This window comes from Ischnura elegans, chromosome 13 (genome assembly GCF_921293095.1).
Source record: "Ischnura elegans chromosome 13, ioIscEleg1.1, whole genome shotgun sequence".
NCBI lineage: Eukaryota > Metazoa > Arthropoda > Insecta > Odonata > Coenagrionidae > Ischnura > Ischnura elegans.
This window is the reverse complement of record NC_060258.1, coordinates 17,236,455-17,262,200: the sequence shown is the minus strand read 5'-3', so window position 1 is coordinate 17,262,200 and position 25,746 is coordinate 17,236,455. Positions and strand designations below refer to the sequence as shown.

Sequence of the window (25,746 nt, the reverse complement as noted above, 5' to 3'; positions counted from 1 at the left end):
TACTATTTTTTTTAAATTTTCCTCCTTTGATTTACTCTTATTTGTCACAAATGTTCCTATTCTTGCCCTATTTAAAAAAACTCTAGTTGTTATATATACTATCGGCAAGAGGATAGGTCTTTTCTTTAATAGGACTTAGTAAAAGGCATTCATTCAGCGTTGCCGGAGGCTTTGAAAAATATTTTTAACTAAATTGTTATAATTCTTAAAGATGATAATAAATTAACTAAACTTGCTGTTTTATTAATCAAATTAATAGTTCAATAAACTTATGTCGCATTATAAACACTCTTTAGTCTTCCATCATTTCAACTTTGTTCATGTCCATATGCAGGGTAGTTCGCCTAATTGGGGCAAAGTGCACAAGTCCCGACAAGTCCCAATTAACCTGAATCTACTGTATCACAAAAACTTAACTCAGGCTAGGATAGATGACAGGAAGGACAGTTGGTGAAGTGATTAGCGTTGTCGACTCTCAGTCAGGGGGTCAGGGTTCATGTCTTCGTCACGGCAGTATATTTTTTGCCAGCCTCAGTGGTGGCAGGGTAAAGTCCTCGTCTACCAAACCAAAGGTCGCAGGTTCAAGTCCCACCTGTGTAAGTTATCCTTATCTAGAGCATGGATGCTTTTGAATGCTTGATTGTTAAATGCTAAAAACCCTGATGTTAAGGCTGTACAGTAGTTTTTGGAGGTGTGTGAAATAAATAAAAAAATAAAATAAATACAGCAAACTCCTGATTACTCAGGCAAATTATGCGGCATGAATAATCAGCAAACACTAATAATCCTAATTTTCACATAAACTTCTTGTAATGTTGCAATATATGTAAATCAAATGGTATACAGTCGGATCCGGATTTAAGGTCTTCGCATTTAAGGTTTTTCCGCATTTAGCGTTTATTTTTTTGGGTCCCGGTTCATTCCCTATTAGGACAATGTAAAAATTATCAGTATTTAGTGTTTCCGCATTTTGCGTTTTTCCGCATTTATGGTCGTAAAAATTTGTCCCGCTCAAGATTTATTTGCCCGATTTTACGTTTTTTCATGACGGTTCATCCAAATCTTCGAATTTATTCTCATCAACAGAACAGTCTCATGAAAGTTTACCAAGAGTCGATAGAATCTACCGGGGAACGCTTCTTCAACTGCTTTCTTCCGCGAGCGCAGCGCTGCGACCTTCAACTCACAAGTTGGGTGGTTTGTCTTCTCGTAACGTTTCGCTCCCCTTCTGATCCAAACACCAGGTACTTTTTGTATTAGATCAGATCTAATGGAGCAAAGTCATCCCTTAATAACCTCGAACTACCTTATCCTTCACTTCTTGAACTTGACTTCGATGATACGTGACGACTGATGACACGAGTTATCCTCCGAGGGCCGCTACAATAATGGTTTTCTCGTTATGTTTTCAATTGATGGCTTATGCCCCTTTCAACTCTACTCCCTACGGGCAGTCGATTATTAGCCCAATATTTTTTCAGTCGGCTACTTTCTCTTTTCAAAAGAGGAGGCCCAATGTCAATTGTGCAGTTCACTATAAGATTCTTTCTATAATCCATTCCAAGGTCAGTTTCCACGGAGGAACAGCGAAAGAACAGAGGAAGTGTTTCCCCTGTCATGACCGTGAGTGAGAGCATTCTTTCCCTACGGAACAACATTATTTTACATCGTAATTTAGATATCCCGGAGCCAATTTATCGACATGCGGCTGGTTGATATCGCTGTCGATTCCAAATATTTATCTGGTGCTAATTAATGTCAAAAGAGAATGACAATCGGAGTTATGACGAACTGTCACGGTCCATGACTCTAAATAAATCGCTCGTGCTGGAAAAAAAATCACCGCATACTCACGGTAGAATAGATGAGCGCGGAAAAATACGAAAATCCGGCAGGTGGTTGGTGGTTGACTTCGACATCATAACCCTGACGAAATTGCCAACCTCCAGAGGCACTGACAATTTTTCGGATGAAATCCAGTTCTGTTGAAGGTTAAACCTTTTCACTTAACAGAGTTTAGCTAAACGTTATTCAAGCTCCAACCAAATTTTATTAAAAGCTGCTGAGAAACAAGGCGAGTTGGAGTCAAGGTGATCAGCGCGCCGCGTAAGCAACTTCTCCCGGCTCCATTCGATCTGCATAAGGCCGCGGATATATGACAACGAATCTGGTGTTATCATCGAGTTGAATCACCATCGACTTGTACGCATACTAAAATAAGATTCTACTTTTTTGAATGACCTCGAAATGCAAAATGTGCGCATAGGAGGCTTTTTAAAGGCTCATAAATCCCTTGTTTCGCCGAGGCAACAGAAAACGTTAAGTTAGCAAAATTCCAGAAAACCTTCCTTTTACTAGATATTCGGTAGTTGAGAATTCGGGATTAGCGATCTTCTGCTGTCCCTTTATATCACTCATTCCTCATGATTTTTCGAGTACCTACTTACACCTTTTCTTATTATATTAGAAATGCTATAGTCACCTACATGTCACTTTTACAGAAAAAATTCTAAATTTCATAGAGACCACTGAAATATGCATAAAAATGGAATCACTAATGTCAATAATAATAATCTGTGTGGGAATGCTTTTAAGTTGATGTTTATTAGAATTTTCTTAAAATATTTCATTAAAACAATTTCTCATCCTCTCATTACTTATTTTTACTACCCATTTTTTTAGCTGATTCCTGAAAAGTATTATCCAACCTTCATAGGGCAGAGAACATTTCATTAAAGAATTTTTTGCTGCATTCACCACCTTTTAGTTACTTAAAATAATATTTTTTATTCATAAAAAGCCATTCCAATGATTACAGACCCTAAAACCTGAAAAAAATGGCAGGTCCTCATTTAGTGTTTTTCCGCATTTAGTGTTTTAAATTTTGTCCCCCCTGAAAAACCTTAAATCAGGATTCTACTGTATTATTATTCACGCACATTTTCTGTTATTTTAAATTGCTTTCCGGGTTCAATAAGAGCTTTCTACTCCCAACTGCGATATTTTTAGCTGAGATAACGTGATCATGGTCGTGTTTATACTTCATAGAAAGCCTGTTTTTTAATAACCACCTTCCTGTGGCTGCGAGGTCACGGATTCAAGTGGTTGCCACAAATGCTTCAAAACCACTACGCAACGTCGGAAGCTACACCTGTCAGGCCTCATGTTGCATCTCACACAAGTTGCCCAGGACGTAACTGCTGCGGGACGTGAATTGTTGTGCTTTTGCATCAATTTTTATTTTTTCATGAAGATTTTAAATTTTTCATTGAGATTTTAATTTTTTCATAAAGATTCAAATATTCAGAATTCAGAAAAAAGCCTGGTAGATACCTCAGTAAAGAATCATCCCTCAAAAGTCTGATAGATACCTCAGTAAGCCAATCTTCAAGGATCTGAATCTCCTGCCGATTCCATGTATGTATCTACTTTTAACCATAATATATGTAAAGAGCAATATTGTCAATTATGAAGCGAATAGCACAATCCACCAGCATCAAACAAGGATAAAAAATAATATTCATCAGAATTACGCACCAACAAGGGCAGCCAAAATGGGGCCCAGAGAAATGTGTATAATAATTTGCCATTATGTTTAAAAGAAATAAAATGCATCAATGCTTTTAAATCTGATCTAAAAAGGTACTTACAAAAAAAGCGATTCCATTCCATTGATGAATATCACATTGCATCTTAATGTTAAAATATTCAGTTGTATATAATATATGTACATGTATTTGATGTGTTTATGACGTGCCTTATATCTATGCATGTAGATCAATATAGATGTATCAGATCTCCGGGCAAATAAAGATTTATTATTATTATTATCACGGAAGACATGGAGCAAGTGTGAACTCATGTACGGATAAGCCGCAACATGGATAAACCACAGCCAGATAATCAAGAGTCTGCTGTAAATAGGGTTGAAGGGTCTGGTCCAGGGGTTAAGGCAGTGCACCCTATTGAGTGGGGTCCCAAATTGGAGGGACGAGAATACCTAGTCAACTCCTCCCAAAAACAGCACCCCATGTAGAGAGGTTAGAAATATTCTCAAGCTACCCATATCACGGAAAGCATTTTCCTGTCATAGGCACCAGAAGGAAGGTTTAACCTTTTCCCTACTAAGGACATAATTGTACGTGTGGACGTTTCCTGACCCAGGAGACGAGAGCCATACATTTTCATCAGAGATTTTCTAAAACAAATGAACCATTGACGAATATATATGTTTCCTACCAACTATGTTTCATGACGGTCGCGGGTGTACAACGTCCTTGTTTCAGGATGCAATACTGCGGGGTTTAGGCTTTAACCTCAGAATCCGGAAGCAGGTACCCTCACCCCTTCATCTTTTATTACCCCTCTTAGCGGTAAGGGACCGCGGTAATAAAATTGTTTATCCAGTCAGTTTTCGAAATAAATATTTATTCATTTCTCAAGATATAAAAACTAAGAATTTAATTTTTTGTCTTTTGAACAGTGTTTACAATTTTAAAACGAAATTCTATGATAAATATAAACTTATATCTTGAGTTCTGTATAAACATCGACATGAAAATTGTTGCTGCATTAAATTCATTAATATTGACCTTGGAACTTTGTTTAAAATCTGACAATGCACAGAAAAAAATGAGGAATTCAATTCAAAGTCTGCAATTTATGAGCAAGCAACAATTATCCATGCAGAATTGCCCCAGTCTACCCTACAACACCTTTGTTTTGGGAACCAATACTGCAGGGTTTAGTCTTTACCCTCGGAATCCAAGAGCAGGTACCCGGACCCCTTGTCTTTTATAACCCCTTTTTGTGATAAGGGACCATGGTCATGCAATTGTTTATCCAGACAGTTTTCGAAATAAGTATTTGTTCTTTTCTAAGGAAATATAAACTAATACAGTAAAACTTCGATTTTACGCACTTTGATTTTACATCAAGTCTCGTTTATACGCAACGACACCCAAGTCCGCCCAGAAAGCATAGGGAATTGCAATGGTAAAACTTTGATTTTACATCTTTTCTTGATTTTATGCAGTTTTTCGATTTTGTGCAGCATAACACCAGCCCCAAAGAGGCAGCTAATCTTGATTTTACGCAGTTGTCTTTCGACTTGTTTTAAAATTCCCGACTGGAGCAATATGAAGTTTGGTTATTTATTCGTCTCAATGAGTTGCAAAAATGAATACAGGAACGGTTGAAATGACGTCGCGCTGTTGAGCGTGACTCTAAAAACATCACGAATCTAAATTGTCGCCAGGGTTAAGGAACACTTTGGTTACCAGTCTTCCAGCTTTGGTACAGGCTTAAGGTCAATGTGTCATCACGGCACAAGGACCAATAATTTCGCTTGGAATATACGTGTCCAGATAAATGCATCGGCAGTGTCTGTGCAGAACTGACCATGAAACATGACCGAAATATCAATTTTTATTTTGCTCTTTCAATCGTAGTTCTAAAATCAAATTTGAGAGATTTTGAAGGTTTTATGACGAAATTCTCGGCTTTTTCCATGTTTTTTCTCAACAGACGAAATTCACAGCTTATTCACGGTTTTAAGGTTTTCTCGGTTGAGTGGAAACCCAGATACATCGCAAAGATAGGCTCTCCAGAGGGGGTGGAGTGCTTGTCGCTATCAACAATAAATATTAGAGATGGGTCGAATAGCAGATTTCTCGAATTCGAATATTAAATACCTCCAATACTAAATGATGAATGCTGGAATGTTTGACTCGGTTGCCTATGCAGCAGGCAACACAAGATTTTGGGGAGTAATTTTGATTTCCTTAAAATGATTCGAACAGGAATTTAGCTGATTAATGAATAATTTAATTTTATGGAAATAATTGGGCATATAATTAATTCAACTAACATCGCTTTACCCCCACTCCTGCTGCCAAGTGCTAGCTGACAATCTGAGGCATTTTGCAAAATACAAGCTCTTTTCCACCGGATTTTCTTCAATTATTTTCAGTCCATCTTTGGGAGTTCTCACGAGATAAGAAGATGAATTGGAATTGCTATCAGGGAGAAACCAAATATTCTGAGAAAATATCCTTTTGTCTGTGACTGTAATAATCAAGATTTATAGCACCACTCATAAATTGTAACTTGATATATGTTTTCGGAAAAAAATACCGCATCAACTTCCGAGAAGCTCTGCTGCTCATATCGAGTTTCGCCAGAATGCTAAGTCTCCGCCGTGTTTTGACATTTATTTCTTTGCGTAAAATGCTTAAATAAACTCAGAAATACGTCGTGTTTGGTCTTATTCTTTTTGAAATTACGCGCACATTACTATAATATTTCAATTCAATAAAGGTGTAACATCAATTGACGAAAGTCATTCTTAGACACCCTTTGTGCTAATAGATGACTCATGCAGCGGTTGACCTCCACAGAAATGGGGAACTTCGAAGCTGGTAGGAAAAAAAAGGTCAGTGGGGGAGGAAAGGGAGGGCCCGAAACACGTTTCTATTGTTCTCGCGTATTTTTTCGAAGCTAAGGTCTTCGTAATATGATCCCTACACGAGCTGTGACCTTTTTTTTATTTTGAAGAAGAGGAAAGCTTCAGAGGGGGGGCTAGTGCTGAATGGAGAGGGATACCGGACCTTGGGAAATGCACTAATGTAAGTATCCCACAGTACTCACACAGCAGTTGACCTCCTGAAATGGGGAACTTCGAAGCAGGTAGCCAGAAAAAGGTCAGTGGGTGAGAAAAGGGGGGAGGGCGTGAAACACGTTTTTATTGTTCTCGTAACTCGATATTTTTTTCGAAGCAGGGGTCTTCGTAATGCGATCCCTGCGCGAGCTGGGACCTTTTGTTTGATTTCGGAGAAGAGGAAAGCGTCAGAGTGGTTGAGGCGAGTGCTGAATGGAGGGGGATAGAGGATCGTGGGAAATGCCCTATAAGGTTGCTATCCCACGGCCCTGAGGTTCTCCTGGTGGGGGGAATCGGGGATTTTCGGATTTTTTCTCCCGACTATTTTCGGTTCCCCTCGTCGAACACTTTTCACCGCTAAAATCCACGAATTTGATGCAATTCTTCAACTTGCGTAAAACGGCGCTGCGAGCACTAAATGACTACAGTTCTCTACATTTTTCCGAGTCACTACCAACGACGTGCGTGCGACAGTGTATGATGCGAAATTCAAATTATTCGAGGTATTCGAGGCGGTACTTTTCGCATAACTATTCGAAATCTCGAATATCGAATACTTTCTAGTATTCGAGGTATTCGAGTATTTGCGGATACTATTCGCACATCTCTAATAAATATCCCTCTAAACGTCGCTTGGACCTAAGGACTGACTGTGAAATCCTGTGGACTGAAGTCTCTCTACCCCCCCATAAACAATCGAAACCTATCAAAACTCATGTGGGCTGTTTCCATCGTCCTCCTGCCAGTGATCTTTCCGTCTTACAAAAATGCCTTGACTCTGTGATGAGTGTCATTACTCTTGGTCCCATTATCCTTTTTGGTGACTTTAATCTCTCAATCCTGTGGGAGTCCCCAACGAGTGGGTCTCCGTCTGATGCCCATGATGAGTACTTTCTCCTAAATTTCATCAACGCCTTTCATATTTTCCAGTTCTGCAATGAATGGACACGAAACGCGGCAACGTTGGACTTCCTTCTTTCCACCACTCCCCCCGAGGCAATAACCCCCAGCAGAAACATTTTTGACTCAGAGCATGAGTCCCTTGATGTCATTTACAACTTTTCCTTCTCCAAGAAACACGGTGGGGTAAGACCCCACCCTCTGAAACCCTTTCTTGCATGGTCTAAGGTTTGCTGGGAGGTCATAAACCACTCCCTCAACCTCATACCCTTGTCACTGCTCTCCTCCTTCACCCCCGAAGATGGCGTGGACTTCCTGTACCCCGTCATTGAAAGTGCCGTTAAGTGCCTATTGTGAAACCTAAATCTAAGAAATTCCCCTCCTGGTTTAAAGCAAAAACCCTGCATGCTCTCAGAAACAAAAATCAAGCGTGGTACCTCTACAAGACGACTCCGAACGAACATACTTGTCGCTCTTACACAGAGCTTTGTCGATTTTCTAAAGCTCTCATCCGTCGTGATCACAAGGAATATGCACATAGTGTGAGCTCATCTATTACCACCACCCCTAAAAAAATCTGGTCTTTTTGGAATTGTCGCCGTAATCATTCTGGAATTGCAGACAATGTTTGTTATAAAAATAGTTACGCCGAGGGCCCCAATAGACCAAACTTGTTTGATAAATTCTTTTCAAATCGTCTGATGCCTGCATCCAATCTTCCTTCTCTCCCTGACCACTCCCTCACATCTTGCTGTACGCACTGTCTTTCTGCATCGTGACCGATCCACAGGAAGTCTTTCACTTTCTCTCATAAATACTCCTCCACCGTTAACCAGGCCCTGATGGCATCAGTCCTATCCTTATATGCAACTGCACCTCCTCCCTCTTGATTCCTATGAGTCTTCTATTGAATCGGTGCTTCACGCTCAGTGTCTTTCTGCATCGGTGGAAAATGGCGAACATCATACCAATCCATAAAACTGGTCCTAAATGTGAAGTCGCTAATAACCACCCGATTTCCTTACTTCCTATACTAACCTCTGTCACTGAGAGGATTATCCTTAACAGGTTAAATTACATCCCCTAACCTATCGAATAATCAGCAAGGTTTCCTCCCTAATCGTTCCTGTCTTACTAACATATCTGTCTTCCATCACAATGCTGTCAACTCATAGCAAAAATTCTCAACTTGACACCATATTCCTTGATTTCTCCAGAGCCTTTGATTCACTCAACCATACCCTCCTATTTCACAAGCTTAGTCAATGATTCAACGTGCATGGAATCTTTCTTAACCTTTTCGAGACGGCGGAGTTTTCGTCTTAGCATGACAGCTGCACTGAGCCCCAAGAGACTCTTCTTTCTTGTGGTACGGAGCATTTTTGGAGGGCATTCGTTAAGAAGGGTCTCGCTGAACCTTTTTCGACCCCTCCACGCAGGGACTTCGCATTATCTCGGACTCCAAGAGTAGTTGTGCTACCTCCTTTCCGGGTTTACGACCATACCTGCAGCATTGATTTGCCGTCAAATTATGTATTGCTTATATGTATTTAGCAAATGGATAATTGTTGCTTTCATGTAAATTGCAGACGCTGAATTGAATTCCTCATTTTTATCTGAGCATTATCAAATTTTAAACGAAGTTCTAAGGCCATTATTAACGCATTTAATGCAGCAACAATTTCCATGCTGATGTTTATACATAACTCGAGATACAAGTTAATATTTATCGTAGAATTTCGTTTCAAAATTGGAAACGCTGCTCAAAAGACAAATAATTCAATTCTTAGTTTATTTTTTATGAGAAATGAACAAATATTTATTTCGAAACCTGACTGGTTAACAATTGAATGACCGCTGTCCCTTACTGCGAAGAGGGGTTATAACAGATGAGGGGTCCGGGTACCTGCTCCTGGATTCCGAGGGTAAATCCTAAACCCCGCAGGGTTTGGCGTGAAACAAAGATGACGTAAACCTGCGACTGTCCTAAAAGAGGGAGAGCTAGAAAACGTATATATATACGGCTTTCGTTCTCCTGGCTAGCAAAATCTCACACGTAAATATACGGCCGTCATCTCTCGGGTTAGGAAACGTCCACACGTATATATGCGTGTATAGTAAGGAAAAGGTTAATCTCCTCAAGTCCTTTCTTACAGATAGATTTCGAAGAGTTATACTTTCTGGCACTTCCTCATACTGGTCCCCGGTAACATCAGGTGTTCCTCAAGGGAGTTCCCTGGGGCCATATTTACTATATATATATGAATATAGTCCCCCCTTTTTTTCCAAAAATGCCCATGGTAAAAGTAAAGGGAGGGGACTACATTCAAACGCATTTTTTTCACTTTTCCCGAAACTGAAGCCTCAAAATTAGGGGGGGGGACTACATTCAGAGGGGGACTATATTCCGAGAAATACGGTATTTAGCCTATCCATTGATGGCCTAGCCACACTTTTGCCTCCATCCCAGACACATACCCTTTTTTATGTGGATGACTGTAAACTATTTAAGAATATTCAAACTACCTCGGACTGCGAAGTCCTTCAAAATTCTTTAAACTTGACTGCAAATAGTGTAATACTTAGAACCTACACTTAAATTTCATTAAATGCATTTCCATTTCCCTTAAAAAATCTCCTATTACTTTTCAATATTCAATTGACTCCGCGCCTCTTCAACATGTTTCGGCTGTGAAGGATTTAGGCGTCGTAACTGACACTGAACTTACCCTCTTCGAACACATTCATTTAATCAAGAGCAAAGCTGTCACTTTCAGATCTCCTCTACCACTACACAGAAATAACCAATTCCACAGCTCTCAAATCATACTTCTCAGCATTTATCCCTCCAGTCACCAGATATTGCACTCCCATATGGTTCATCGCAGCTACCTCTAACCTCACCTCTCTTGACAGTATAACAGGCTTCTTTGCCAGAATTGTAAGACGTAGAGTTGCCCACTTACTTGACATGTCCACCAGCTCACTCCTATCTTTTCTATCAATCACTGATCTCTGCCAACAAAGGATTAAAACAGATTTAAAACTTATTTACAACATTCTAAACTCACACATTGATTGTCCTGATTTGCTTTTCTCTATTAATTTCAGAGTGCCTAGCCGAAAAACACATACACATTCCTTACTCCATACGCCTATCCCTAGACTATCCCTCAGTAAGTGCTTATTCCAACACTGCCTTTGCTCCCTGCTCAATTCATTACCAGACAATATTGATCCATTTTTTCTGTCCTCATTTGTCAAACTCGCCATGTCCCGTTCCCCGGCAAATAAATAAACCTCCCTCTCTCCTCCCTTTCCACGTGTCTTCTATTTTTTTCTTCACTATCTTTTGCCTGCACTCTTTGTTCTGATTTTTTTTACGTTAAAATTTCATATTTGTTCCTGCACCCCTATAAATGGGCAGAAATGCTGTATGTGAGCAACTTCTTAAATAAATAAAAAAACTTAGTTTTTAGGTCAAGTGTACATGTATTTTTTAAACGATAGCAAAATTTGGTGGCGTGTACCCCTTGGGGAACCTGCTTGTAAACTCATTTGAAAATCTTTGCTCAGCTTTCTTTCATACCCTCGATGTTCTTCAGGTAGGTTATTATGGGCATATTTGCTCAAGAAAAACACAGGGAATTATCCTAAGGGGATCCTCGCACTACATGAAAAAAATATTTCAAATGCAGAAAAGAATTTTAAAAATAATGAAACAGGTTCCTTTAAGAACACCCACCAAACCAATATATGCAGAACTCAACATTTTACCAGCACCATACATTTACATATTAGAAACAGTGTCCTTCATCCACAAGAACCACATGTCTTTTGAAAAAAACTCTCATTTTCATAACTATAAAACCAGATCAAATGAACTCATCCATCTAAAAAGCCATAGAACAGCTAAAAGACTGAAAAGTTTAAATCACCAAGGATTCAATATTTATAACAAACTGCCATCTACAATAAAAGATCTAGAATATCAGAAATTCAAATTATCCGTAAAAAATATCCTGAGAAAACATTAGTTCTATGATGTAAAAGAATATATGAACTGTGTCTTTTAAGATTTATCTTTGTATACTGTTCTTAACCAAAATGGCCTTCTCGTTGTACTCTTGTTTTTTGTAATTGTAACTCATTACAACGAGTTGTATATTTTGTTTTTTGATGTAACTGACTTGATCATTTTTATGTAATTGTACTTTTTGACGACTCCATGCAAAGGTATTTTGCCCACGGATAATAAACCTTATTATTATTATATCCCTTGATTAGTTGTAAAATAAAAAAAATATGCAAAAAAAATAATAAAAAAATTAGTTGGTAAGTTAGTTCAGTCTTTAAATGGCAAAACTCATTTAACCCTAAACCTGCTCCAATCATCTATAAGCGATTGCCTTATCAGACTGCTCCCACTGTCTATTGACTATTTTTCTACTCTCCCAATCCATGTGTGCTTAGAAGTTCTTCCTTTGACAAGTCGCTACCTTGGTTTGACAAGGTTCTAACTGACCATCAGCTGGTTTTGAGAAAAACCTTGTCAAAGTTTTAAACTGCTCTATTTCTGTTATTAATAGGAATTTATTTTTGATTTTTGGCAATACACTAGTGATCCATTAGATACGCTAGTAATTATTACTTTAAGAAAATATGTTATTTATTTTATTTTTTTACACGTTTATATGAGTAATAAAATAAGTAAAATGCAGTTAGAACCTTGTCACACCAAATACTAGTTTTTTTTTGCTTGCAGCTGGAACTTTGTCACTGTCTAAATCTGTTATTATTTTACACAGAGGAATAAAAACCGGCGCAACACATAGAGAAACATAAACTCAGTTATCTTGAGTGAAAACACCAAATTTTGCAATAATGTCAGTTAGATCCTTGTCAAACCAAGGTAGCGAAGTAGATGTCATGCGGACATCTTTTAGACCTCTTTTGATTTTTATTGCCCTAAATATTTTTGAAACATTTTTTCCTTAAGTAAAAAAGTTATAATTAAAAAAATTGTGCAAAAATAAAAAAAATATTATTTTTTGCGCCTCTAGGTAGCTCCATTTCAGCTTATTTGCGCAGTCAAATGGTTAAATAAACAAAAGAAAATTAATTGGAAGAATAAATAATCTTCGTCTATAGTCACCAAGTAAATTCAAAATCAAGCAAATCAGCTTGATTATTGGCGCTTTGGAACATGGCCAAGATATAGAGTACACTCAGCAATACTCAGGTTCTCTCTGCCTGAAAGGCCCCTACCACTCCGCCTCTGCAATTTTTAATCACATCCCTGAGGAAATTAAATCCATCTCTTCACCTGCTTTGTTTAAATGGAGGGTTAAAAATCTCCTATTCAGAAAGTGCCGTTACATTGTCTCTGAATACCTTGAAGACTCTTAAAAACATTTGATATTGTAATGTGTTTTGTATGGTTTTCCCTTTTCTGTATCTTTATTGTATACATATATATACATATGGTATACGCATCTCGTAATGTCTTTTGTACTTTTATATTGCATCTTTTTTTTTGTATGCAAATCTACGTAGCCATGCATTGTATTTTGCCAACGGTGATAAATAAATATTATTATTATTACAGTAAACTCTTGATTTTACGAAGCAGGATTTTACGAAGTTTTCGATTATACGAAGTGATATTGCGGTCCCGGTGAAAAGCCTATGCTAAATACATGGCGCTATTCGATTATACGAAGTTTCGATTATACGACATTTTTTGAATTTACGAACCTCGGCTCGGTCCCTAGGAGCAAATGGCATTCGTTTATACGAACTACGGCGAAAAATTTGTCAACAAAACTAGTTACGCCGGCGTAAGTAGCTAAAAAATCAGCGCTTCCAACTGTGGTCCATCAAAAGTGCGAAATCGTAAATGATAATGCAACTTTGGAGAGAAATGGGTCGCCAAAAACCTCACTGTGGGAATTTAGGGGGAGTAGGAGTTCAGTTAAAATATCGCGGCTGACATTATGCCCCTATTTACGTGCCTGTTCGTAAACATAGCATCGACAATAATTCGTAGTTTAATATGTCAGGAAGGTCGCGCGGAGTATTTCGTACACCCCTAATTAACCCTTTGCACTGCTGTGAACGTACTTTGAAGACTACTTGACTTTTTGCCGAAGCACTTCGAAGGGTCCCTAATCCGGGACCCTTTCCTCGACGAGCTCACCCTCGCTGGCCCCTGAAACTGGGCTATTGTTTAATGCATTACCTGACGCAACCCTGGGTTTCAAAGGGCAAAGGTGCCATGGGGGGAAAAAGAGTAAAGTGCGTGTTACTGTGGGGCTGTGCGTCAACCAAACGGGCACGGACAAAATAAGCCCGTTGTCATTGGGAAATTTGAAAGGCCACGGTGCTTAAAACATGTAAAATTGGAAGCCCTCCCCGTTTTTTACCATGCAAATAAAAACAGCTGGATGACCCGAGAAATTTTCCAGAACAGCAAAATTGTTTTAATAATGGATAATGCCACCGTTCATAAATACGTGGAAGATCTAAAATTGGCTAATGTTCGAGTCCTCTTTTTACCCCCAAACTCGACTAGCAAGTCCCAGCCCTTGGACCAAGGCATTATCCAGGATTTTAAAGTCCTATACCGGAAGAAGCTTGAGCGGTATTACTTGCGATGGATCGGTATGTATACATTCATCTATTTTGCTCATGTGCGTTTGGATATCGATTTAGATATTTTTATTCACGATTATCATTCTTTCAAATCTATTTGCTACTTTTATAAATGGGAACAGAAATTAATAACATCCCGAAATGGACGTTGATACATGCAATCCGCGCCATAATATCTTTTCGTGTATATATTGGCCTTTGTGAATGAACAACTTAAATATCTTAAGTACTGGGCTCTATTTACCGCCAATTTATATTTCAGGCTTCTCGTAATGAAGACGCACTTCCAAGTCTAACCATGAACTTTCATCTCACGCGCTTCCCCGTTCTCCCATGCTGGGGTTCTGTCTTTCCAAAGCCGTCCCTTCCCTCCTGCCGCCTTTGGCTGATCTTGCTGACACCCACCTTATGCATCCCAAACCCCTCCTTCCCCAGCATTTCCCATTCACTCCCTCCCTAAGGAGACTGTGCTTGTGTGCGTCGCAAAAAAATACGGCCCCCAAAAGTAGACTGAGGCAGAGCTGAAGGCCATTTCCCCACCCTTCTTTGTCCTGCCCCCTTCATCAGTCCTTGTGCTGACCACACTTCTTCCCTCAGGCAATCCCCATCCCACCCTTATTCACCCCACCCACTGGGAACGTTCCCCGATTGTGGAGAAGGGCATGGTTCATCTTTACCTGCAACGGGGGGAAGTTATTAACCGGAGAGAGGCGGAAGAAGTATCTTCCACTATCGGGAAAATGGTGCCGCGCTTATAATTGTCTCTCTTCTTCTCAGCTGACTTTTCAATTGAAATTAATTTCTTTGCTCTTTCCACACTATATTTATTTACGATTATGGCGCGATTATTTTTTAGTGCTAAAACTATGAAAATCTTTTCTCGATGTCAATGATCCTTTGCCTAACTTTCAATACGGCGGAGAAAGGAACACGAAAACTAAATGAGGTGACGGTACAGGTTTTTGCGTGTCATTTTTTGGGAATTCACGCTAGCGAACCAATACTTAACCACGTTGAGAAATGATAAAACGTCTCTTGTAGGAAAACAATCAATGTGGATAATAACGTTTCTATCTATATTTCTCCGATACTGTAAGATGTTTCTCCTGTTGTTTTCCGGTTGGAACCTTGCTCCTGTCGGCATAAAAGGAGAGAAACATACTATATGAACAGGTCACCTCACACCCGGTATGAAGAATACAGTCCTGATGAAGAATTAAGTCTTTTATGGCAACGTCTGCGAAGATGATGGAACACAGTAGTGGGACGGAGAACTCAAACAGAATTTACTTCAAATATTCGCCAGAAGATAATCACATCCTACGTTATTTATGATCGTAATTGAGTCTCAGTGAAAATAGAGCACATTCTGCTGAAAATACGAAGTAACTCGAAATATTAACTTACGAAGGTTATTTTGGAAACGGGCTAAGACCCTTGTTTTTCTTTTTTTCTCGTCACTGAGCGATAGAGGGCGACATAAATGGCGGTTAGGCCGGCTGCCGCTAAAATTCCGTGGGTGTCAGAAACAAATATCTATCTTTTGCATACTTAATAGTAGCTATTGGCTCCTAACCACAAATTTATTACTGTTAATTCTTATAATAAACGAGTCGATTGGGTGCTTGAACTCTTCAAGCGGGTAATTAGGAGGGTGGGAACATCGTTGTGTCACGTTTTGTAGAGTATTGTGTCCATAAGTGTTTAAAATATTCAAAAATTTCCCTGCCGGTTTTTGAAAGGGTAAGGAACTTAATTGTTTACTTTTAAAATTATTTGTTATTTTCAATATGATTTCATTTGACGGATAGTTCATTATTTGAATAGGCTAAGTTTAGCACTGAGACATAATTGGAATAAGGTTTTTAAAATTTCAAGACAGTGATGATTTTGTGGTTATTTTTCAACTCTTAAAGTCCAAAAGCGTTGTGATAAGCGAAACTTGAAAATGAAACGCAGATTCCTTAGATAAATATATAAATATATACCACTCGCAAAACATATGTCCATAATGCAGTGTGTAAAATACTAAATTGTAACGATTCCCCAAATTTCTTTGGTACTAAAAAATAGTTATTCTCAAGATATTCCAATTTGAAAAAAATAGCTTTGGCATATTTGCTATCATTATCATATCGATTTATCAAGTATACTGACACGTGTATTGAAAATTTGCAATCCTGTTCCAGTCTTCGATCATCAACCCTAAAATTCCTGGTCAACTATGCACGTGGATAGAAAATCCTGTATGTAATAACGATTCGATATATTTTAAGAAAAAGCATATTCAATATATATAGATCGTGAGACTACACGCAAAGCATATTTCCATTGGGCATTGTGAGGAAGACCAAGATGTACCCATTCACCAAATTTCATTGGTCCAATGGATACACTAATCAAGTTATGCCAATTTAAATATTTGCTAAAATAATCAAATCGATTTTTCAATTATACTGACATCTGTACTGTTAAATCCACAATGCTATTGGTTTAACTTCCAGTCTATGGGTATCTACTACATAATTCCTGGTCAACTATGTCCTTGGATGTAAAATCCTATATGTAATAGCAATTCGATATATTTTAAGAAAAAGTATATTCGATTTATATCGAACGTGAGACTATAAAAAAAAATATTTCAATTGGGCATTGTGAGGAATACCAAGATGTACCCATTTACCAAGTGTCATTGGTCCAACGTAAATACTAATCATGTTATGCCAATTCCCGTATTTGCTACAATTATCGAATCAATCTTTCGATAAAACTGCAATCTGCACTGTAATATCCGCAATGCCGTGGATTTTAATTCCAGTTAATAGAAATCTTCTCTATATTTCCTGGTCAACTATGTCCTTGGATGTAAAATCCTATATGTTATAGCAATTCGATATATTTTAAGAAAAAGTAGATTCGATATATATCGAACGTGAGACTAAACACAAACAATATTTCAATTGGGCATTGTGAGGAATCCCAAGATGTACCCATTCACAAAATTTCATTGGTGCAACGTATATACTAATCAAAATATGCTAATTTCAGCATTTTCTATAACTATCGAAGCGATCTTTCGACTGACATCTGTACTGTAAAATCCGCAACGATATTGATTTTATTTCCACGCTATGGTCATCTTCTATATAATTGCTGGTCAACAATGCCCGTGGGTGTAAAATCCTATATGTTATAGCTATTCGATATAATTTGTGAAAAAGCAGATTCGATATGTATCGAATGTGAGCTACATGCAAAACATATTTCCATTGGGCAATGTGAGGAATACCAAGATGTACCCATTCACCAATTTTCATTGGTCAAACATATATACTAATCCAGTTATGCCAATTTGCGTATTTGCTACAATTATCGAATCAATCTTTCGATAAAACTGCAATCTGCACTGTAATATCCGCAATGCCGTGGATTTTAATTCCAGTTAATAGAAATCTTCTCTATATTTCCTGGTCAACTATGTCCTTGGATGTAAAATCCTATATGTTATAGCAATTCGATATATTTTAAGAAAAAGTAGATTCGATATATATCGAACGTGAGACTACATGCAAAACACATTTTCATTGGGCATTGTGAGGAATAAAAAGATGTACCCATTCACCAAATTTCATTGGTCAAACGGAAACACTATTGAAGTTATGCCAATTAACGTATTTGCTAGAATAATCGAATCGATTCTTCGATCATACTGACATCTGTACTTTAAAATCTGCATTGCTTTTGGTTTAACTTACAGTCTATGGGTATCAACTATATAATTCCTGGTCAACTATGTCCTTGGATGTAAAATCCTATGTGTTATAGCAATTCGATATATTTTAATAAAAATTATATTCGATATATATCGAGCGTGAGACTACATACAAAACAAATTTCCATTGGGCATTGTGAGGAATACAAAGATGTACCCATTCACCAAATTTCATTGGTCCAACGGAAACACAATTGAAGTTATGCCAATTAACGTATTTGCTATAATAGTCGAATCGATTTTTCGATCATACTGACATCTGTACTTTAAAATTCGCAATTTTTTTGGTTTAATTTCTGGTCTATGGGTATCTACTAATATATTTCCTGGTCTACTATGTCCTTAGATGTAAAATCCTATATGCTATAGCAATTCGATATTTTTTAAGAAAAAGTAGATTCGATATATATCGAGCGTGAGACTATATACAAAACATGTTTCCATTGCGCATTGTGAGGAATACCATGATGTACCAATTCACTAAATTTCATTGTTCCAATGTATACACTTATCATTTTATGCCAATTTGCGTATTTGCTATAAAAATCGAATCGTACATTCGACTATACTGCCACCTGTATTGAAAAATTCGCATCCTATTGATAACCCCTCCATTCGATGGCCATACCCTTATCCCTCTCTCCTCTACTATCCCCGCTTTCAAAATTTCGCCTATGTTCTTATATTGGTGACGTATATAGGGCGATGCGTGTATTTCTTATGGGGACCTAATACAAAAAGATATAAATTCATATTGATATATCTTCGTTAGGAAACAATACTTATCTAAATAATTAATGTGTACGCATAACTCATTCCTTCCTTTACATATTGCCATAATTTTTATTCCCGTAACTATGTAAATAGGTCTGAATAATGGCTCCATTGAATGCAACCTTGTATCGATCATAACTTCGAGTCTTATCAATCGATCCGCTTGATTTAACTTTTGTCGGATGAATGACATTAGCAGTTGTATTGTGCATGACTCTTGGGTTCAAAACTTGATTTACAAAAAAGTTATTAGCGTTTAAAGCGTAACCAAGGAGATTGGTATCGATATAACTCGCACGTGAATCGATCGAGCGGAATGGCAATCATTGAAAAAGTTGACCATTTTATTAATATTATTAATCTGAAAATTTCATTCCTCTAGCTTAAATGGTTGCTAAGATATTCAAGATTGCATGCTCCACAAAAAAATGGCGACAATGATTTTTCGCGTGCAGGACATTTTTCGGAATTTAATTATTAATTAACGAAGAGGGATACGGAGAAAGTGAGCTTAAACGTGAGGGTACAAAGTACCCTCTACGGTTTTTCCAGAAGATTCCAAATTTTCATATGGCACATGTCTCAAGGCCGAAATCCGAGTTTGAAAATTCGCCCATCTCGACAATGTAAAATCGAAATCGTTTATTCCTCGGAATTGTTTCGACGTACGAAAATTCCAAGATAGCCAAAAAATTAACCAAAGAATTCTCTAACTTTTTGGCAAAGGAATTTGTCGTGCGATTATTGCAAGTAGGTCAAAAAAATTCCTAAAGTTTTCCCATAAGAAAAGCATTGAGAGCGTTCAAACAGTAATAAAAAATACTAAATATCAATTCGTAGCTATGGCAACCACACCAAAAAATCTAGTTTATGTCAAAGGATTTTCATGTTCCTCAGGCGTTTAAAAGTACAAAAAAAAAGCGAAAAAGTTGTAGTCCCATAAGGCTCCCATGTTAATTCAAGTCGATACATCTCGAAAACTTATCAACTTTTTCGAGTTTTCAGATTTTTCCTCCCGATGAATTTTTTTTTACTTTTACGTCCAATATTCTAAATACCCACACCTATCACAGTTTGGGCTACTAATTTGTGTCAATCACCCAATCAATCAATTACTTTCCCACTTTATATATGTAACATTGCAATTCATTATTTGATAACGTTTTCTAAACTGGTCGGGAATTTCTTTAGCGATCGTTGATGTTGAAGTATGAACTAGAAATGGGAATTTTATGGTGGTATTTAACGATTTTTCACATCATAAATCGATAGCAAAAAGCCTTTTCTATGAATTATACCGAGAATAACCACCGAAAACATTTAAATAAGACCACTAAAGACAAAAAACGGCGGAAGAAACAAAAGCGAACATTTTTTTCATGACTTATGAAAAAGGTTTGAATTAACGAAACTCGATTTTACGAAGTGCCAATTTTCCGGTCCGACTGACTTCGTAAAATCAAGAGTTTACTGTATTATTATTACTATTACCATGTTCACCTCTTCGGTCTGCGTAGACCCAATGCTCACGCCGGCATCCACCGAGCCCTCAGCATCAGCCGCATGCTCCCCGCAGTTGCTGCTGCACGACGCAATGCAAGGCTCCCTCTCCTCGCCATAGCCACAAACTTGGACGAGGTCCAGCCCTGCCAACAGCTGATCCTTTTGACCGCGAGAGCACCGCGCCATACTGTCCTCGCGCTCACAATCGCCCTTCCCCATCACCATTCTCCTGTAGTTCTTCACTGACCTGAAACACCAACCGCACCTTCCACTCTAACAAATTTCTTTGGTCACAAGTAACCTCAATATGGCTGCCGCTAAGTTTGGACATGATTTCATAAGCTCTGAAGCCATTTTCGGCTGACGATTCATAAGTTTTCTAGAATATTACACAATAGGGTAGTTTCCTTTATCAAAGAAAACGAAAGGCATTGATTGCGATTTCTTACCCACCATTACTGTATTCATAATATACAAATTATTTGGTTTTAGAAATACCGGTTTAGACAAATGGCAATGGTCAATTTTAACCTCATTGGAAAAAGGCCTGATTGGCACTCATGCGATGCCACTCCACGTGATGTCACAGGGACCTAGTTTCTACATGAGTATATAGGAGTTTTACATCGTCTGAGATTACTAATGCATGCATGAGGCAGAGAGCTCAGGGAAACATGTCTTAATAATCACCTATTAAAACTGGCTAAGTTCGGAAAGTTTTCTTCGTTTGATAAGGTATTAATAATCCTTATTTAAGCCAAGCGCTACCTGCTAGTAAGGTACTCTGTTACCTGCTAGCATCCTGCGTCATATCAGCACTCAAAGCCTCGCCCTCCAACACCAACCGCACCTTCAACTTTCTTTTTCTTTCAGCCAAATTTTTAGGGATACATATTGACTTCAATGTTTCATGGGATATCCATATCTGTTTCTTGGCCAACAAACTTAGTTCTGTCTGCTTTCTAGTTAGATCCATTCGCTACACAGTGTCATCTGACATTCTCCTTAATATTTACTATGGCTTTTCTACTCCCATATTTCTTACAGTATAATCTTTTGGGGATCGTCCTCTAATGCCTTGAAATTGTTCAATATTCAAAAGAAGGTTGTCCGTATCATATCTAATGCCAATTACAACAGCCATGCCCACCCCTGTTCAAAAAGCTAAAAATTTTACCTTTACCCTGTGTGTACACACTGTTAACCATACTTCACACCAAAAGCAACATACAGTGAGTCCTCCTTTAACGTCACTTACCGTTCCTGAAAAATGTGACGATAAACGAAATGACGTTAATCGAAACATAAATCCTATAAGAAACAATGTTAAAAGTGAATATCGGCTTCTATACGCCAAAAAAAATTTAGCATATCATATCTGGGGCATTTTTTACGATGGGAATTCGCTATGGTGGTCGCCCGGGCGAGCGTCGCCTGGGCATCACCATCGCTGAAACATCGTCGCAATTAAAGGAACAAAAATTATTTTTAACAAGGCGAAAAAAGTGATGACAAAAATTCCGAGTTCTACACGGAAAAATTCCTTGAAATCACTTTTTAGGTTCCTGAAAACCATTATGTCAAGTAAAACCTTGCGACCCTACCTAAGAATTCATTTTGCAGAAAATTTGCTGAAACCGTAATCACAATTTACAATAAACACACTGTTTTACACTTCGTTTTGACTAACTGTATGACCGCCTGCAAAACGAACAACCTGCAACGCCCACCGCTTCGCGTTTTTCCTCGCACGAAATTTAAAAGACTCGACGTTATCGCGAAGCGAAGGTGCGATAAACAAAAGACGATCTCAAAATTTTTGTGACGTTATCGCGAAATGACGTTAAACGGGGTGACATAGAACGAGGACTCACTGTATGTAATTATTACCTCAACTCAGATGTTCACCAGTACTCCACCAGAAAAAAAAACAATGATCAGCACCAACCGATTGTACGCACTAGGAAATCTGCTAATGGGCCTAAACATATGGGGCTTCAGCTCTACAACAAACTTCCCTCACAAATGAAACATTTAACTACAGACAAGGTTTTCAAGGATGAATTGAAGGTAATTCTCTCCTCTCTAAATTTTACCACTCAATTAACGAATTTCCATGCGATGAGAACTTGTAAATGTTAAGTCTTATGTATTAACGATCATTCCCATTGTATTTGATTTTACTATTATTTCATGCATATTTTAAATTTGCGTTATTTCTAACCCATTGCAGACATTACCATATTACTGGTGATGGTTTAACCATCTTATACTGACGTGCCATATATTTGAATTGATGTAACTACTCATTCTTTTCTGATCCTTTGGCAAATAAAGTATTCTATTCTATTCTAACTCTCACAAATTTCTTTGGTCACAAGTAAGGATGGACGCATCCAGGATTTTTTTCGGATCCAGATTCGTATCAGATCCTTGATTTTCAAAGCCAGATCTTTCGGACCGGATATTTTCGGATCCGAATGCATTATCAAATTCCTGCTATTAAACAAAGTAATTAATCAAGTTTGTACAATCATAGGAATGCTTTTAAATTTTCGTACACATTTTCATATTTTTATAAATAAAAAATCATTTTTAAAGGTTTTGAAGTTGTGTTTTAAAAAAATCTTTACGTGCTCAGGACCTAAACTGTTATGCTTGGGTTTGGAAATGAAAATAGGAAAAATCTTCGGATAAACCACCATTTCCAAACGCAACCAACTCACCATCACCATTTCCAAACGCAAGTGCAAGAATTTAGATCCTGATCATGTAACGATTTTATTGTTTTTAAAAATTATTTGAAAGCTTATAAAACTGATTTTGAATCAGTAAAAATATTTAAATGTATATGTAAACCTAAAACCCATTCCTTTGATTGTATATACCAAGAAGAAACTTGACGAAGTACTTCGCTTTATAGCAGGAATTTGAAAATGCATTTGGATCCGGCACGGAAAATCAAGGATCCGATCCGAATCTGAAAGAAATCCTGGATCCATCCATCCCTCATATGCCCTATATTTCCGAATACAGTCTCTACCCTTTTTTTCCAAAATTGCCCAAAGAAAAAGTTAGGGGGGACTACATTCGAGTGTAATCCATTTTAGCATACTAAAAGTGACCATCAAGTTATAAATAACGGCATAAGGGCTGATGTTCTCGTAGTCTTTCTATTGGAGTATATTTATGAGGATTATAATCGGAGAGATGAGTAAATACTGCCACGTTTTACTGGAAATTAAGACAATTTTACCACAAATGTTGTAAAGATACGATTATTCTAATTCTAACAGTACATCGAATATTCATACTCATTGAATTCATTGGGTAGCAACTAATTTTTCTGGGAAAACTACTATAAGAATAATTGAATCGACACCAATTACTTAATGATGCAAAACAATGAATCCGCAAGAGGATAGGACTTTTCTTTAATAGGACTTACTAAAAGACATTCATTCAACGTAGCCCGAGGCTGTGAAAAAATATTTTTACCTTAATTGTTATAATTCTTTAAAATGATAATAAACTAACTAAACTTGCTGTTTTATTAAGCAAATTAATAGATTAACAAACTTATGTTGTTTTAGAAACATTCTTTAGTGTTCTTTCTACCATTTCAAAAATTTTTATGTCCATATACAAGTGAGTTCGCCTAATGAGGAACTTGCATGGGTCGTAGATTGCTCTAAAAACTATTTTGAATAAGTCAAATGGATACATTAGGTCGCAAAAATACCTTCAGTTTCTCCATTCAACATCAAAAGAAATAAAAAAATTGCATTTAAAATCGAGAAAAATTTCTCTGAGCCGACCACTGCGCGAAGACACCCGAGCGTAGCCGAGGCCAGGCGTGATGTCATAGGTGCCTAAACAACCGTAGGGAGTAGGGAAATACGCTGAGCGCATGGTGTAAAATTTGTTTTGAGGGAGTATTTAGCCGCTCATCGTCACTTTATTTTGTTCTGTTATTCTTGGGCAAGTTTTCCTATTGCTATTGTGCCTAGATTATTACTTGGGATATTAATAATGCGGCATCGGGATGATGAAGTACAAGCGTTTCACTTCGTGTGTTTTGGTTATCAGAAAAATGGATGATAACGTTGCCACTCGTTCGAATAGTACACCTGAAATTCATCTACGTCAACATAATACCCCGCAAGCCGCCTAAAAGGCGTGTGGCATGGGGTGTAAGGACACCAGCCTTTTTTTAGGACACCAAAAATTGATGCCACGACCCTCATGGAATTTGTTAAGACAAATTATTGCTATACGTCGGCGGCAAATCGAGTTGTAAAAGAAACTTGTAATACTGGAGGATAACGATCGTAAGCTGTGCTGTTGAATTTGGCAACGCCGGATTAACGGAGAAGGTAGTCCTATCCGTCCTACGGTACGAATTCACAGCAAAACAGTCTGCACACAATCCACATGTGAGATCGCGAATCGGTTCCGCTGCCAACGCACACAAGCTACAACCTATTTCAATGATATAGGTAAATCCATAAACAATATACTAGCATATACCATAAAAGTATAATGGGAAATAGGCAAATACTCTTATCAAAAACTGGATGTCACTATCACATTCTTATATTCATCACGTACAACTTACAATAACTGAACTCGTTATGATGAATACAACTATTTATTCACGGATTTAAACCCTTATATTAGCCCACACAAGTGACATTTCTCACTACTATTCGTTGAAATAATGGAATAACAAACTTCACACCCAGTTTTTATTTCAATAGCGTGATCGTGAAATGTCATATCTACGGTGAACAATGGAGATTAGCACGCCACTGACAATTTTTACACCACTGTTAGACATTTATCGATAGCGTAATAGCACTTTTTACAATTCAATCACGATGGAACACTGATAACCCTTGGCCGATATTTTTCAACCTTGTCAAACTTTGTGCATTACAACCACTGGCACTGTGATTATTAGCAGTACCTTAACGGGAGATGTCATGTTAAAAATAACACTATTTTGGCACAAAAATGTTCCTAGATGTCTCCAATCAGCGAGCAAAAGTTGCATTGACTGGAATTCACCCCATAATACAAGCACAGACAGTCCTAAACGACGAATTCTCCGGTACCTACGAATAAACGGATGAAGTTATTGTATATAAAAGCTAAGCGGACATTAGTAAACATCAAAATCGTTCTAATTACATACTTAAATGAATGATATGCCGTCGATAACATCAACTTACAATTGACGTATCCCCCTTCCAATGGCCGTGGCTCAGACTCCTACAACGATGTTATTTAGGTATTATCAAATTTTTGGTTTAACTGCTCCAGTTTTATATTTTATGCCCTTACTCAGATATTAATATTATAAATAATGCAAAATACGAGGGCTTGCAAGCCTCTATCGTCGGATATTTATCTTTAAATATAAAATAATCAACACGTCTAACAAACGAAGCTCTCACAACTGCTGGCAACTATTACAAACAAT

At 37.7% G+C, this 25,746-nt stretch overlaps 1 protein-coding gene across 12 annotated transcripts in view; it reads right to left on the bottom strand.

Annotated features, from left to right (window-relative positions):
• LOC124170323 overlaps window positions 1-25,746 on the bottom strand; it is a 137,484-nt gene that overhangs the window by 51,890 nt on the left and 59,848 nt on the right. For 11 of the 12 annotated variants that reach the window (XM_046549031.1, XM_046549043.1, XM_046549040.1 and 8 more), the window contains one exon: window positions 20,250-20,508. In XM_046549031.1, coding sequence (XP_046404987.1) covers window positions 20,250-20,508 — 259 coding nt within the window. The remainder of the gene's footprint in view (window positions 1-20,249; window positions 20,509-25,746) is intronic. The other variant, XM_046549039.1, reaches the window with a different exon arrangement.